Source organism: Phocoena sinus, chromosome 12 (assembly GCF_008692025.1).
Source record: "Phocoena sinus isolate mPhoSin1 chromosome 12, mPhoSin1.pri, whole genome shotgun sequence".
Lineage (NCBI taxonomy): Eukaryota > Metazoa > Chordata > Mammalia > Artiodactyla > Phocoenidae > Phocoena > Phocoena sinus.
Window position 1 is genome coordinate 77,409,105 of NC_045774.1, and position 15,296 is coordinate 77,424,400.

The 15,296-nt window shown below is 39.1% G+C and overlaps 1 protein-coding gene across 1 annotated transcript in view; it reads right to left on the reverse strand.

Moving 5' to 3' along the window:
* Positions 1 to 1,243: 1,243 nt before the first annotated feature.
* Positions 1,244 to 15,296, reverse strand: part of MEI4 (meiotic double-stranded break formation protein 4) — a 203,414-nt gene continuing 189,361 nt past the window's right edge. Inside the window, exon 4 of the mRNA XM_032650884.1 lies at positions 1,244 to 1,513. Within this exon, the coding sequence (XP_032506775.1) occupies positions 1,244 to 1,513 (270 nt within the window). The remainder of the gene's footprint in view (positions 1,514 to 15,296) is intronic.

Consider the following 15,296-nt stretch of genomic DNA (forward strand, 5'->3'; position numbering starts at 1 on the left):
TTTTATCTTTTCTAGTGATAGAAAGCTAGAAATAACTCCACAAGTGTGTGTCAGATAATGATACAATTTTATATAAATTGTTTTTTAATACCAATGACATTCAGGAATGGTAATTAACTTATATACAATATCACATACAATTAATAAAGCAAATTTGTATTTGTTGTGCCTTAAATTGCACTATAGGAAAGTAAATAATGTGTTCTCATTAAGTTAGTTGGTTATGATTTTAATAATTGAATGAAAGTCAATGAAATTGTGTGACTGGAAAGTTCAACGAATACGTTCATAAGTATAAATATACTTTTAATAAATATAAAGTCTATTTCTAGACAGATGTTAGACTTAATTACACATAACAACTACATTTTAACAACAGGAATATTTTATATAATCAACAGAATCAAAACATACAATTTGTGGAAAACCAAACAACATTTTTAGCAACTAGTACTTTCAAAAGGACTTGACAAATATGTTGATTATATGAAATTAAAGGCCATTAGGTTTACAAATGTTAAGAACTTTTCTCCTTCTACATTGAGTCCCCTCTAAGACAACAGGAAATTATATAAGTGAAACTATTTAAGAAAGAAAAGCTAAAAAAAATCTCATTGGGCTTCCCTGGTGGCGCAGTGGTTGAGAGTCCACCTGCCGATGCGGGGGACACGGGTTCGTGCCCTGGTCCGGGAAGATCCCACGTGCTGCAGAGCGGCTGGGCCTGTGAGCCATGGCTGCTGAGCCTGCGCGTCCAGAGCCTGTGCTCTGGCAACGGGAGAGGCCACAACAGTGAGAGGCCTGCGTACTGCAAAAAAAAAAAAAAAAAAAAAAAAAATACTCATTTATAACCACTTATTTTAAATGCTCTGTTGATAAAGTAACAAAACATAAGATCTCTTCTGTTACCTTTTAGCATCTATTACATAAAAATCTTTTAAAATCTTTTTAAAATAAAAGACAATGGTCCATTTTAGAGAATAACAGAGCTAGACTGTATTGAGTAACATATTGTAAGATATCGTTCCGTAAGAATAAGGAGGGCATTCTCAATTGAAACTGGCTGATTTTAGTATAGAAATATGACTCATAATCTTTTATACACAATTTAAGACTATTAAATTGAATTAATGATTATATTTAGAGATGCATTTAAAATGCTCATTTAAAAATATTCTTGAAAACCTGTTAAGCACAAGATCTTCATAATTTCAACTTTAGTATGCTTCTGATATTTGGTAAATTGCTAAGGACGTGAGTTATTTTCAACAGTTCCTATCTCTACTGAGTTCAAGAGAGTGCCCAGTCTCCATAAATAAAAAGTAAATAAAGGAAATGCATCAGAGAGTTGCAAAATAGTTTCATCATGCTTCTGAAGAAATGTCTTGATTTCTTGGTCCTCATGCCCCATTCTTGAAGCGTTGCCTTCTTCGGTTTCCTTCTGAAGAAGTTGTTCCAGAACGCAGAAAACAGAGAAAATATTTTCATAGCGTGTTACGTCGTAATTGCCTTGCACCTACAGATAAACAACAAACTAATGAGAACCTACTGTATAGCACAGGGAACTCTACTCAGTGCTCTGCAGTGACCTAAATGAGAAGGAAATCCAAAAAAGAGGGGATATATGTATATGTATAGCTGATTCACTTTGCTGTACAGTATAAACTAATACAATGTTGCACAGTGCCGTAAAGCAACTGTACTCCAATTAAAAAAACTCCTTTAAAAAAATATTGGTTGTAGCTCAGATCAGCAAAAGCCAAATAAAGAGATCAAATTTTTGAACAAAAAGTAAAATACTTGGCTTAGTTAACACCTTCTATCTTCCCATTCCTCTGATTGGAGTGGGGGGAGAGAGACCAAAAGAGAACATTTCCTCTTCCAATCTTGGTGAATGACTTTTTCTTCTCATGGTTTGCAAAGTTCTGAATCCTTTCTCTACGGTGCTGCTATAATTCGTTACTGAGATGAATCTGCGAATACTCGGTAGAGAGTCTAACACACAACAAATCTTGTGTGTTGAATTCAATGTTTCACCAAAGACTTCCAATACTCCTGTCAATGATAACAAAAGGCTCTTTGGTGGTAGGATTTTAGGAACATGTTTTGAAGTGTAACTCAGTCCTAAAGCAGTTAGGGTTATGACCTGTAAGTGACTAGATGTGATCTCATCCTGAGACTACACAAACTGGGGAAAAGGAGGATTAGATTGTGTGGAATCAGATAGATGGTCATGAGAAGAAATGCAGATGTTTCTTGTAGAAATTATTTGGCCTACATGGCTGAAAGTGAGAAAAGTCAAAGCAAGGCCTAAAAAGTGCACAGTGGAAAGCAGAACGTGAGGGGATACAGGAAGCATGTAAAGATATAAACTGGCTTTATCATTTGCTTATTAAGAAATATGTTGGAAACATTCCAACAAATTTATCCACTGTAGTAACATAAATGAAGAAACATTCTGTTAGAGCCCAGAGGAATTATCTTCAACAAGGTTATCTGATAAAAGAATAAAACATATACAGATAACTGATACTTTCTTTTTCTTGACTGAGGTATAATTGACATTACATTATATTCGTTTCATGTGTATGATGTAATGATTCAATATTTGTATATGCTGCAAAATGATTATCAAAATAAGTCCATTTAAAATCCATCATCCTACATAGTTACAAAACTTTTCTTGTGATATTTTAAGATTGACTCTCCTAGCCACTTTCAAACATGCAATACAGTATTATTAACTATAGTCATCATGTTGTATATTACATCCCCATGACTTACTCATTTTATAATGAAATCTACACCTTGTGACTCCCTTCACCCATTTTGCCCCCTACCCTCACCTCAGGCAACCCCCAATCTGTTTTCCATATCCAGGAGCTCAGTTGTTTATTTTTCAGTTTCATATATAAAAGAGATCACACAGTAATTATCTTTTACTATTTGACTTATCTCACTTAGCATAAAGCCTCAAGGTCCATCCATGTGTTGCAAATGGAATGACTTCATTCTTTTTTACAGCTGAATAATAGTCCACTTTACATACATATATATGTGTGTGTGTGTGTGTATATATATGTATATATGCATGTGTATATATACCCCACCTTTTCTTTATTCATCCATCGACAACATTTAGGTTGTTTCCATGTCTTGGCTACTTGGCTGTTGTAAATAATGCTGCAATGGACACAGGGGTGCAGTGCATATATCTTCTCTAATTAGTGTTTCAAATTAGTTAATACTAATAGAAGTGGAATTGTTGGATCCTACAGTAGTTCTTTTTTTTTTTCCATTGTATATTGATTCAACACAGACTATTTTATTTTATTATTTTTTTATTTTTAAACATCTTTATTGGGGTATAATTGCTTTACAATGGTGTGTTAGTTTCTGCTTTATAACAACGTGAATCAGTTATACATATACATATGTTCCCATATGTCTTCCTCTTGCGTCTCCCTCCCTCCCACTCTCCCTATCCCACCCCTCCAGGCTGTCACAAAGCACCGAGCTAATATCCTGTACCTTGCGGCTGCTTCCCCCTAGCTATCTTCCTTACTACGTTTGTTAGTCTGTATATGTCCATGACTCTCACCCTGTCAAAGCTCACCCTTTCCCCTCCCTATATCCTCAAGTCCGTTCTCCAGTAGGTCTGCGTCTTTATTCCTGTGTTATCCCTAGGTTCTTCATGACATTTTTTTCCCCTTAAATTCCATATATATGTGTTAGCATACGGTATTTGTCATTTTCTTTCTGACTTACTTCACTCTGAATGACAGACTCTAGGTCTATCCATCTCATTACAAATAGCTCAGTTTCATTTCTTTTTAAGGCTTAGTAATATTCCATTGTATATATGTGCCACATCTTCTTTATCCATTCATCCGATGATGGGCGCTTAGGTTGTTTCCATCTCCGGGCTATTGTAAATAGAGCTGCAATGAACATTTTGGTACATGACTCTTTTTGAATTTTGGTTTTCTCAGGGTATATGCCCAGTAGTGGGATTGCTGGGTCATATGGTAATTCTATTTGTAGTTTTTTAAGGAACCTCCATACTGTTCTCCATAGTGGCTGAACCAATTCACATTCCCACCAGCAGTGCAAGAGTGTTCCCTTTTCTCCACACCCTCTCCAGCATTTATTGTTTCTAGATTTTTTGATGATGGCCATTATGACTGGTGTGAGATGATATCTCATTGTAGTTTTGATTTGCATTTCTCTAATGATTAATGACGTTGAGCATTCTTTCATGTGTTTGTTGGCATTCTGTATATCTTCTTTGGAGAAATGTCTCTTTAGGTCTTCTGCCCATTTTTGGATTGGGTTGTTTGTTTGTTTGTTATTGAGCTGCATGAGCTGCTTGTAAATTTTGGAGATTAATCCTTTGTCAGTTGATTCATCTGCAAATATTTTCTCCCATTCTGAGGGTCTTTTGGTCTTGATTATGGTTTCCTTTGCTGTGCAAAAGCTTTGAAGTTTCATTAGGTCCCATTTGTTTATTTTTGTTTTTATTACCATTACTCTAGGAGGTGGGTCAGAAAGGATCTTGCTGTGATTGATGTCATAGAGTGTTCTGCCTATGTTTTCCTCTAAGAGTTTGATAGTTTCTGGCCTTACATTTAGGTCTTTAATCCATTTTGAGCTTATTTTTGTGTATGGTGTTAGGGAGTGATCTAATCTCATACTTTTACATGTACCGCTCCAGTTTTCCCAGCACCATTTATTGAGGAGGCTGTCCTTTCTCCACTGTACATTCCTGCCACCTTTATCAAAGATAAGGTGTCCATATGTGCGTGGGTTTATCTCTGGGCTTTCTATCCTGTTCCATTGATCTGTCTTTCTGTTTTTGTGCCAGTACCATACTGTCTTGATTACTGTAGCTTTGTAGTATAGTCTGAAGTCAGGGAGCCTGATTCCGCCAGCTCCTTTTTTCGTTCTCAAGATTGCTTTGGCTATTCGGGGTCTTTTGTGTTTCCATACAAAGTGCGAAATTTTTTGTTCTAGTTCTGTGAAAAATGCCATTGGTAGTTTGATAGGGATTGCAATGAATCTGTAGATTGCTTTGGGTAGTAGAGTCATTTTCACAATGTTGATTCTTCCCATCCAAGAACATGGTATATCTCTCCATCTATTTGTATCATCTTTAATTTCTTTCATCAGTGTCTTATAATTTTCAGCATACAGGTCTTCCGTCTCCTTAGGTAGGTTTATTCCTAGATATTTTATTCTTTTTGTTGCAATGGTAAATGGGAGTGTTTTCTTGATTTCACTTTCAGATTTTTCATCATTAGTATATAGGAATGCCAGAGATTTCTGTGCATTAATTTTGTATCCTGCTACTTTACCAAATTCATTGATTAGCTCTAGTAGTTTTCTGGTAGCATCTTTAGGATTCTCTATGTATAGTATCATGTCATCTGCAAACAGTGACAGCTTTACTTCTTCTTTTCCGATTTGGATTCCTTTTATTTCCTTTTCTTCTCTGATTGCTGTAGCTAAAACTTCCAAAACTATGTTGAATAAGAGTCGTGAGACTTGGCAACCTTGTCTTGTTCCTGATCTTAGTGTAAATGCTTTCAGTTTTTCACCATTGAGGATGATGTTTGCTGTGGGCTTGTCATATATGGCCTTTATTATGTTGAGGAAAGTTCCCTCTATGCCTACTTTCTGCAGGGTTTTTATCATAAATGGGTGTTGAATTTTGTCAAAAGCTTTCTCTGCATCTATTGAGATGATCATATGGTTTTTCTCCTTCAATTTGTTAATATGGTTTATCACATTGATAGATTTGCGTATATTGAAGAATCCTTGCATTCCTGGAATAAAACCCACTTGATCATGGTGTATGATCCTTTTAATGTGCTGTTGGATTCTGTTTGCTAGTATTTTGTTCAGGATTTTTGCATCTATGTTCATCAGTGATATTGGCCTGTAGCTTTCTTTCTTTGTGACATCCTTGTCTGGTTTTGGTATCAAGGTGATGGTGGCCTCGTAGAAGGCCTCGTAGAAGTGTTCCTCCCTCTGCTATATTTTGGAAGAGTTTGAGAAGGATAGGTGTTAGCTCTTCTCTAAACGTTTGATAGAATTCACCTGTGAAGCCATCTGGTCCTGGGCTTTTGTTTGTTGGAAGATTTTAAATCACAGTTTCAATTTCAGTGCTTGTGATTGGTCTGTTCATATTTTTTATTTCTTCCTGATTCAGTCTCGGCAGGTTGTGCATTTCTAAGAATTTGTCCATTTCTTCCAGATTGTCCATTTTATTGGCATAGAGTTGCTTGTAGTAATCGCTCACGATTTTTTTTATTTCTGCAGTGTCAGTTGTTACTTCTCCTTTCTCATTTGTAATTCTATCGATTTGAGTCTTCTCCCTTTTTTTCTTGATGAGTCTGGCTAGTGGTTTATCTATTTTGTTTATCTTCTCAAAGAACTAGCTTTTAGTTTTATTGATCTTTGCTATCATTTCCTTCATTTCTTTTTCATTTATTTCTGATCTGATTTTTATGATTTCTTTCCTTCAGGTAACTTTGGGGTTTTTTTGTTCTTCTTTCTCTAATTGCTTTAGGTGCAAGGTTAGGTTGTTTATTCGAGATGTTTCCTGCTTCTTAAGGTGGGCTTGTATTGCTATAAACTTCCCCCTTAGAACTGCTTTTGCCGCATCCCATAGGTTTTGGGTCGTTGTGTCTCCACTGTCATTTGTTTCTAGGTATTTTTTGATTTCCTCTTTGATTTCTTCAGTGATCACTTCATTATTCAGTAGTGTATTGTTTAGCCTCCATGTGTTTGTATATTTTACAGATCTTTTCCTGTAATTGATATCTAGTCTCATGGCGTTGTGGTCAGAAAAGATACTTGATACGACTTCAATTTTCTTAAATTTACCAAGGCTTGATTTGTGACCCAAGATATGATCTATCCTGGAGAATGTTCCATGAGCACTTGAGAAAAATGTGTATTCTGTTGTTTTTGGATGGAGTGTCCTATAAATATCAATTAAGTCCATCCTGTTTAATGTATCATTTAAAGCTTGTGTTTCCTTATTTATTTTCATTTTGGATGATCTGTCCATGGGTGAAAGTGGGGTGTTAAAGTCCCCTTTTATGGCTGTTAGTATTTGCCTTATGTATTGAGGTGCTCCTATGTTGGGTGCATAAATATTTAAAATTGTTTTATCTTCTTCTTGGATCGATCCCTTGATCATTATGTAGTGTCCTTCTTTGTCTCTTTTAATAGTCCTTATTTTAAAGTCTATTTTGTCTGATATGAGAATTGCTACTCCAGCTTTCTTTTGGTTTCCATTTGCATGGAATATCTTTTTCCGTCCCCTTACTTTCAGTCTGTATGTGTCTCTAGGTCTGAAGTGGGTCTCTTGTAGACAGCATATATAAGGGTCTTGTTTTTGTATCCATTCAGCCAATCTGTATCTTTTGGTGGGAGCATTTAGTCCATTTACATTTAAGGTAATTATCGATATGTATGTTCCTATTCCCATTTTCTATATTGTTTTGGGTTCGTTATTATAGGTCTTTTTCTTCTCTTGTGTTTCTTGCCTACAGAAGTTCCTTTAGCATTTGTTGTAAAGCTGGTTTGGTGGTGCTGAACTCTCTCAGCTTTTGCTTGTCTGTAAAGGTTTTAATTTCTCCATCAAACCTGCATGAGATCCTTGCTGGGTAGAGTAGTCTTGGTTGCAGGTTTTTCTCCTTCATCACTTTCAGTATGTTCTGCCACTCCCTTCTGGCTTGTATGGTTTCTGCTGAGAGATCAGCTGTTAACCTTATGGGGATTCCCTTGTGTGTTATTTGTTGTTTTTCCCTTGCTGCTTTTAATATGCTTTCTTTGTATTTAATTTTTGACAGTTTGATTAATATGTGTCTTGGCGTATTTCTCCTTGTATTTATCCTGTATGGGACTCTCTGTGCTTCCTGGACTTGATTAACTATTTCCTTTCCCATATTAGGGAAGTTTTCAACTATAATCTCTTCAAAAATTTTCTCAGTCCCTTTCTTTTTCTCTTCTTCTTCTGGAACCCCTATAATTCGAATGTTGGTGCGTTTAATGTTGTCCCAGAGGTCTCTGAGACTGTCCTCAGTTCTTTTCATTCTTTCTTTTTTCTTTATTCTGCTCTGCAGTAGTTATTTCCACTACTTTATCTTCCAGGTCACTTATCCGTTCTTCTGCCTCAGTTATTCTGCTATTGATCCTATCTAGAGTACTTTTAATTTCATTTATTGCGTTGTTCATCGTTGCTTGTTTCATCTTTAGTTCTTGTAGGTCCTTGTTAACTGTTTCTTGCATTTTGTCCATTCTACTTCCAAGATTTCGGATCATCCTTACTATCATTATTCTGAATTCTTTTTCAGGCAGACTGCCTATTTCCTCTTCATTTGTTAGGTCTGGTGCATTTTTATCTTGCTCCTTTAACTGCTGTGTGTTTTTCTGTCTTCTCATTTTGCTTATCTTACTGTGTTTGGGGTCTCCTTTTTGCAGGCTGCACGTTCGTAGTTCCTGTTGTTTTTGATGTCTGTCTCCAGTGGCTACGGTTGTTTCAGTGGGTTGTGTAGGCTTTCTGGTGGAGGGGACTAGTGCCTGTGTTCTGGTGTATGAGGCTGGATCTTGTCTCTCTAGTGGGCAGGTTCACATCTGGTGGTGTGTTTTGGGGTGTCTGTGGCCTTATTCTGATTTTAGGCAGCCTCTCTGCTAATGGGTGGGGTTGTGTTCCTGTTTTGCTAGTTGTTTGGCATAGGTTGTCCAGCACTGTAGCTTGCTGGTTGTTGAGTGAAGCTGGGTGCTGGTGTTAAGATGGAGGTCTCTGGGAGATTTCCGCTGTTTAATATTATGTGGAGCTGGGAGGTCTCTTGTTGACCAGTGTCCTGAAGTTGGCTCACCTACCTCAGAGGCAGAGCCCTGACTCCTGGCTGGAGCACCAAGAGCCTTTCATCCACACAGCTCAGAATAAAAGGGAGAAAAAGTAGAGAGAATTAGTAGAAGTATGAGTAAAGAAAGAAGGAAAGGAGGAAAGGAAGGAAGGAAGAAAGAAGCAAAGAAGGAAAGAAAGGAGGGAGGGAGGGAGGAAGGAAGGAGGGAAAGAAGGAAAAAAGAAAGAAAGAAGATACAGTAAAAATAAAATAAAGTGTAATATAGTTATTGAATTAAAAAATATTTAGGAAAAAAAAAAGGGACGGATAGAACCTTAGGACAAATGTTGGAAGCAAAGCTATACAGAGAAGATCTTACACAGAAGCATACACATACACCTTCACAAAAAGAGGTACAGGGGGAAAAATCATAAATCTTGCTCTCAGAGACCACCTCCTCAATTTGGGTTGATTGATTTGTTGTCTAAAGGAGGGAAGGAAGGAAGGAAAGAAAGAAAGAAAGAATGAAAGTAAAGTATAATAAAGTTATTACAATTAAAATTAATTATTAAGAAAAAAATTTTTTTAAAAAACCATGGACGGATAGAGCCCTAGGACAAATGGTGGAAGCAAGAGTATACAGACAAGATCTCACACAGAAGCATACACGCACACATTCACAAAAAGAGGAAAAGGGAAAAAAATCACAGATCTCGCTCCTAAATTCCACCTCTTCAATTTGGGATCACTCCCTGTCTATTCAGGTATTCCACACATGCAGGTACATCAAGTTGATTGTGGAGCTTTAATCTGCTGCTTCTGAGGCTGCTGGGAGAGATTTCCCTTTCTCTTCTTTGTTCGCACAGCTCACAGGAGCTCAGCTTTGGATTTGGCCCCGCCTCTGCGTGTAGGTCGCTGGAGGGCGTCTGTTTTTTGCTCAGACAGGACGGGGTTAAAGGCGCTGCTGATTCGGGGGCTCCGGCTCACTCAGGCCGGGGGTGGGGTCGTGGAAGGTGGGGCACTGCATGCGGGGCGGGCCTGCGGCGGCAGAGGCGGCGTGACGTTGCACCAGCCTGAGGCCCGCCGTGTGTTCTCCCGGGGGAGTTGTCCCTGGATCCCGGGAACCTGGCAGTGGCGGGCTGCACAGGCTCCGCGGAAGAGGGGCGCGGAGAGTGACCTATGCTCGCACACAGGCCCCTTGGTGGCGGCAGCAGCAGCCCTAGCGTCTCCCGCCCGTCTCTGGGGTTTGCGCTTTTAGCCGCGGCTCGCGCCCGTCTCTGGAGTTCCTTTAAGCAGCGCTCTTAAACCCCTCTCCTCGCGCACCAGGAAACAAAGAGGGAAGAAAAAGTCTCTTGCCTCTTCGGCAGGTGCAGGCTTTTCCCCCCCGAACTCCCTCCCGGCTAGTCGTGGTGCAACTAACCCTTTCAGGTTATGTTCAAGCCGCCAACCCCAGTCCTCTCCCTGCGCTCCGTCCGAAACCGAAACCCGAGCCTCAGCTCGCAGCCCCGCCCGCCCCGGCGGGTGAGCAGACAAGCCTCTGGGGTTGGTGAGTGCCGGTCGGCACCGATCCTCTGTGCGGGAATCTCCCCGCTTTGCCCTCCGCACCCGTCGCTGTGCACTACTCCGCGGTCCCGAAGCTCCCCCCTCCGCCTCCCGCAGTCTCCGCCCGCGGAGGGGCTTCCTAGTGTGTGGAAACTTTTCCTCCTTCACAGCTCCCTCCCACTGGTGCAGGTGCTGTCCTTATTCTTTTGTCTCTGTTTTTTCTTTTTTTCTTTTGCCCTACCCAGGTACGTGGGGGAGTTTCTTGCCTTTTGGGAGGTCTGAGGTCTTCGGCCAGCCTTCAGTAGGTGTTCTGTAGGAGTTGTTCCACGTGTAGATGTATTTCTGGTGTATCCGTGGGGAGGAAGGCGATCTGCGCGTCTTACTCTTCCGCCATCTTCAAGGTCCCCCCCAGTAGTTCTATTTTTAATTTTTTGAGGGATCTCCATACTGTTTTCCATAGTGGCTGCATCAGTTTTCATTCCCACCAGCAGGTGCACAAGGGTTCCCTTTTTCTCTACATCTTCACCATCATTTGTTATTTCTTGTCTTTTTGATAATAACCATCCTAACAGGTGTAAGGTGATATCTCATTGTGGCTTTAATTTGCATTTCCCTGATGACTAGTGATGTTGGGAATCTTGTCATGTACCTATTGGCCATGTGTACATCTTCTTTGGAAAAATGTCTATTCAGCTCCTCTGCCCATTTTTTAATTGGATGGTTTTTTGCTATTGAGATATATGAGTTCTTTATATATTTTGGATATTAACCTCTTAACAGGTATATGATTTGCAAACTTTTTCTCCCATTCAGTAGGTTGCCTTTTCATTTTGTTGACTTTCTTTGCTTTGCTGAAGTTTTCTAAAAGTTTGAAGTAGCCCCAGGTTGATTTTTGCTTTTGGTGTCAATCCAAAAAATAATTGCCAAGACCAATGTCAAGGCACTCACTGCCTATGTTTCTTCCAGGAGTTTTATGGGTGTAAAGCAGGCAGAGTATGTCTTGGTCCCTTTCCATTTGCTTGGAGAATCTCACTTTGGGCGTGTTTAGCTCTGCTTCCAGGTGGGCTGGGGTTCCCTGTAGTGTCCCATTTCTCTACGTTGTTTGGGACTTTGCTTTTACCAGAATTTATCTGTCTTGGGTTCCACCTTTATCCCCAATGCCTATTCTCATAATATTAATTGGATAAACTCTTTTGCTCCAAGATATTTACGTAAATCTCATAGAACATTAACTTGAAACGAGCTCCTCTATTTAGAGACAGTATACATTTAACTTACACCCCTTAGCAGCCCTCCGGCTCACTGTGACTCAGATGGCATGTCTGTGGGGGAGGTCTTTCCTGTAGTTCCCGAATTTTATCACACTGGCAGCCGTCTGCTCTGCCTAATCATATGTTCAGACACTTTCTGAAATAGTGCATAAGCTGAATAAAAACTAAAATAAATGGAATTAAGATGACAGCTGATACCCTTCTACTATATTTTGGTGTAATTTTTACATTCTCACTGTCAAATTAGACTGAACCAGCACCAGTGCTGGAAAATCCCCAACACAGATGAAACATACTCACCTGGAAAATGCCCACGTGTTTTGCCTGAACACCTACCAGAAGACTGAATGAAGCCCAGTACACAAGCATGATGGCTCTGTACATCCAATAGAAAGCTATCAATTTGTCTCTCTATCTGGGTCTTTCTGAACTGAAGGACCCCTGAGAGGCAGCTTCGATAGTCCCATGACTACTTCTTATACCTAATCCCATTTTATACAGTAGGGGACCTTCAGAAGAGGAAATACTTTCCTGGTAGGAAAATCACCATGTATTTTTGTAGGTCACTTTTAGAATTAAATATTTCTTATGATTATTTTTCTATTTCTGAGTTGGGCTTGAGAAAGTCAAAGTATCCAAATATTTATTTAAATAGTAAAAAAAAAAATTTCTTTACATGCTGCAAAATTTTACTTCAAAACTTAAGATTATGAAATTAAGGCTACAGACAAATGGTGCCAGTTTCCTAATTGTTGTTTCAGTTGAAATTCAGTCAAGGTTAACTTGATATTTTTAGAAAGACTTATTATCCTTGAAGCAGACATATCTACTTGCTTACTCCATACCCACTTCTCCCTCATTTTCCATCAACAGAACCCCAGTTTTGTTCAGAATGACAACGGATCAACAAAAAATGTATATTTTCCAGTCTCTCTTAAGGCTAATTCTGGTCAAAGAAATGGAAATATAAGTAACTGGGTGGGGCTTCTGGGAAAGTGCTTTAATAGCAGGCAAAATCTGGTGGAATGCACTTTTGCCTTCTCTCTTCACCATTGGTCCTGCTTGGAAATACACATGTAATGCTTGGAGGTCCAGCAGCCTTGTTGTGAGCCTGAGGATGAAGGCTGCCCATGGATAAGTAGGAAGGGCCAGATTCTGGATGGCATTGTGCAGCTCAATATACCCACGCAGGATGGCTGTACCTTCCTGCACTGTGCTCCCTTCTTCCATTTTGGTCTTTTAAAATAGGAAGCTTGAGACTTGATCTGGGCAGGAAGGAAACTCTTAAGTTTCCTTTGTCTCGGAAAGGTACTGCTTGCTGCTGTCTCTGACACAGAAGGGACAGAGATGGCTAAAGGGACAAAAACAGTCACACTCCTTGGCAGCTGGTCATGTAGCAAAAGGACTGTACACGTAAGGTGTGGCTTGCAGTTTGGATGCTTATATATAATGCTGAAAAATATGAAACTGTAAATAGTTCACTAAATTCAACACTTTGACAATTTAAGTGTGCTAACCAAGGGCATGCAGAAGTGCAGTCTGACTCTTTCAGAAATAAGCATGCTGCTACAGAAAGGGTAAAAAAAAAAAAAACCACGACATTTTTCTTATTGCTCCAAATGTAAGAGATGAAGGAGAAAACTGGATCGTTAAAGGGCAGAAAACCAAGTCAAAGAGCATAGGTGCATGGCCTAAATGTTAAATTAAATGTTCACGGAATACAATAGGCCATTGGCTCAGTATCCCACATGCCAGATTTTATTAGACAGAAGCAATAAGTAAGATACAATTAAAACAAGCAGTTTCTAAAAGAATGAATTCAGCACAATACTTCAAAGGAAAAGGTCAGTTGTCTACCTGATAATTAAGTGAAAAACTTACCCCTAAGTTTTAATAACTTAGCCTTCTTTATCTACTAGAAGGCAGTAGATTTCAGTCAAGGAGCTGGAGGATAAAAGTTAACTCTCTAGCAGCTGTTTACTAAGCAGCTTGCAGCTTCTGAAGCACACGAGAAGGTACTGAAAGAGCCCAGTGCGACACTGCACGTGACCATGCTAGCAACAGTGCCTGAGAACAGAGTAGGAGAACCACATGCATATTACATATCATCTATATAAAATATAAATCACACACACACTCAATGAACTTATGGTTACAACAGAACCCTGGCAACCTGGGTGCCAGACCCATACCGAGGGAGTATAAGGCAAAAGGCTGATCAGAGCAGAGTGTAGTTAGCTAATTAGGGAAGATTTCCTAGGGATGAGTCGTGGGCCAAGGCCCAAAGGGAGTGAGGGGTATAGACGGTGAATCACCTTTTGATCAAAGTGTCAGGTCAAAAAGAATAAAAAGGAGTCAATGGATATTAATCCATTTTGCTTTAATAGATAATGGTATAGTTATCTGCCTAAAATGTTGCATCCTAGAGACTGGTTCTAAGAGGCTAATGTCTAATTTGTAGGTAACTTAGATGAAAAATCCTAAACTATTAAAATGACTAGCATTTAGGATCTTGATATTTTGCCATGTTTCCAGTGGGAAGTAGTTTAATCTTTCAGTATAAATCTGAAAGATTTATACATAAAAGTATCAATGAAAGGAATAGACATAACAGAATTTTTTTAAAATCTGTCATAATTAGCCTTGTTTAAAGATGATGGTTTTCTCATTAACCAGTTTTACCTACTTTTCTCAAATCTGTTTCTTGAGGCTGAATATTAAGAACACAGCACAGGATCACAAATTTTCAAATAAGTATTATCTATTATCATCATCGCCATCATTGTTGTCATCATCATCATCATTACGTTTTTACCCAAAGTGAAAAAGATATCATCCCTATCCATAAGGTACTCTGAACCTAGAGGAAAGCTAATGGTATTATTCGAGTACTGTACTATGGTCAACTGTTGGGGGCGTTTCACGTTCACTGTGAACTGTTCCTGTAGAGATGTGTAAGAACCTTCACCTACTTTCCTCTACCAAGAAAATCCTTCATGAATAGCAGACATCTAGCAGACAATTCCTTTTTGCATAGAAGGGTGGTAACAAGGAACCTAAATGTGAGATGATTATTTTAAAGTCTTTCTGATATGAGAAGGCCCTGAAGTAGGCGTAGGTGTGGGTTAAACACGGCGTCTTACAGGAAATAGGAAAAGGTCCAGTTAATTGGCTAGTGTGAGATGAATCAACTTGTTCATCTATTCTAGTGGTAGGCTGGTAAAAATGACCTTCTAAGCAGTACGCCCTTTTGGTGACTAACTCAATAACATCACAGATTAAACCCCAAGTGCTTTAAATTTTATATTTGCACATTTCTCTGGGAAAATCTGTGGTTTGACTCCAATTCATCCCTTTCTTGGTCATCAGAATAGCAGATTGTTGGACATAATAATAAGATAGATCCCACGTCAATTTTAATTCTCAAATCTCTTTGTGTAAAGAACAGAGAGTTCCCAATATAGGGACAAAGCATTTCTTTATTCTATGAGATCCCCTGAGTCAACTTGAAGTAGCTTTACCCGGCATCCCCACTGCGTTCTTAGGATCTGCACCCTTAATTATGGGGTCATCAACCCCACTCAGAGAAACTTTTTCACTACTTTATACCACAATATTAAACTTA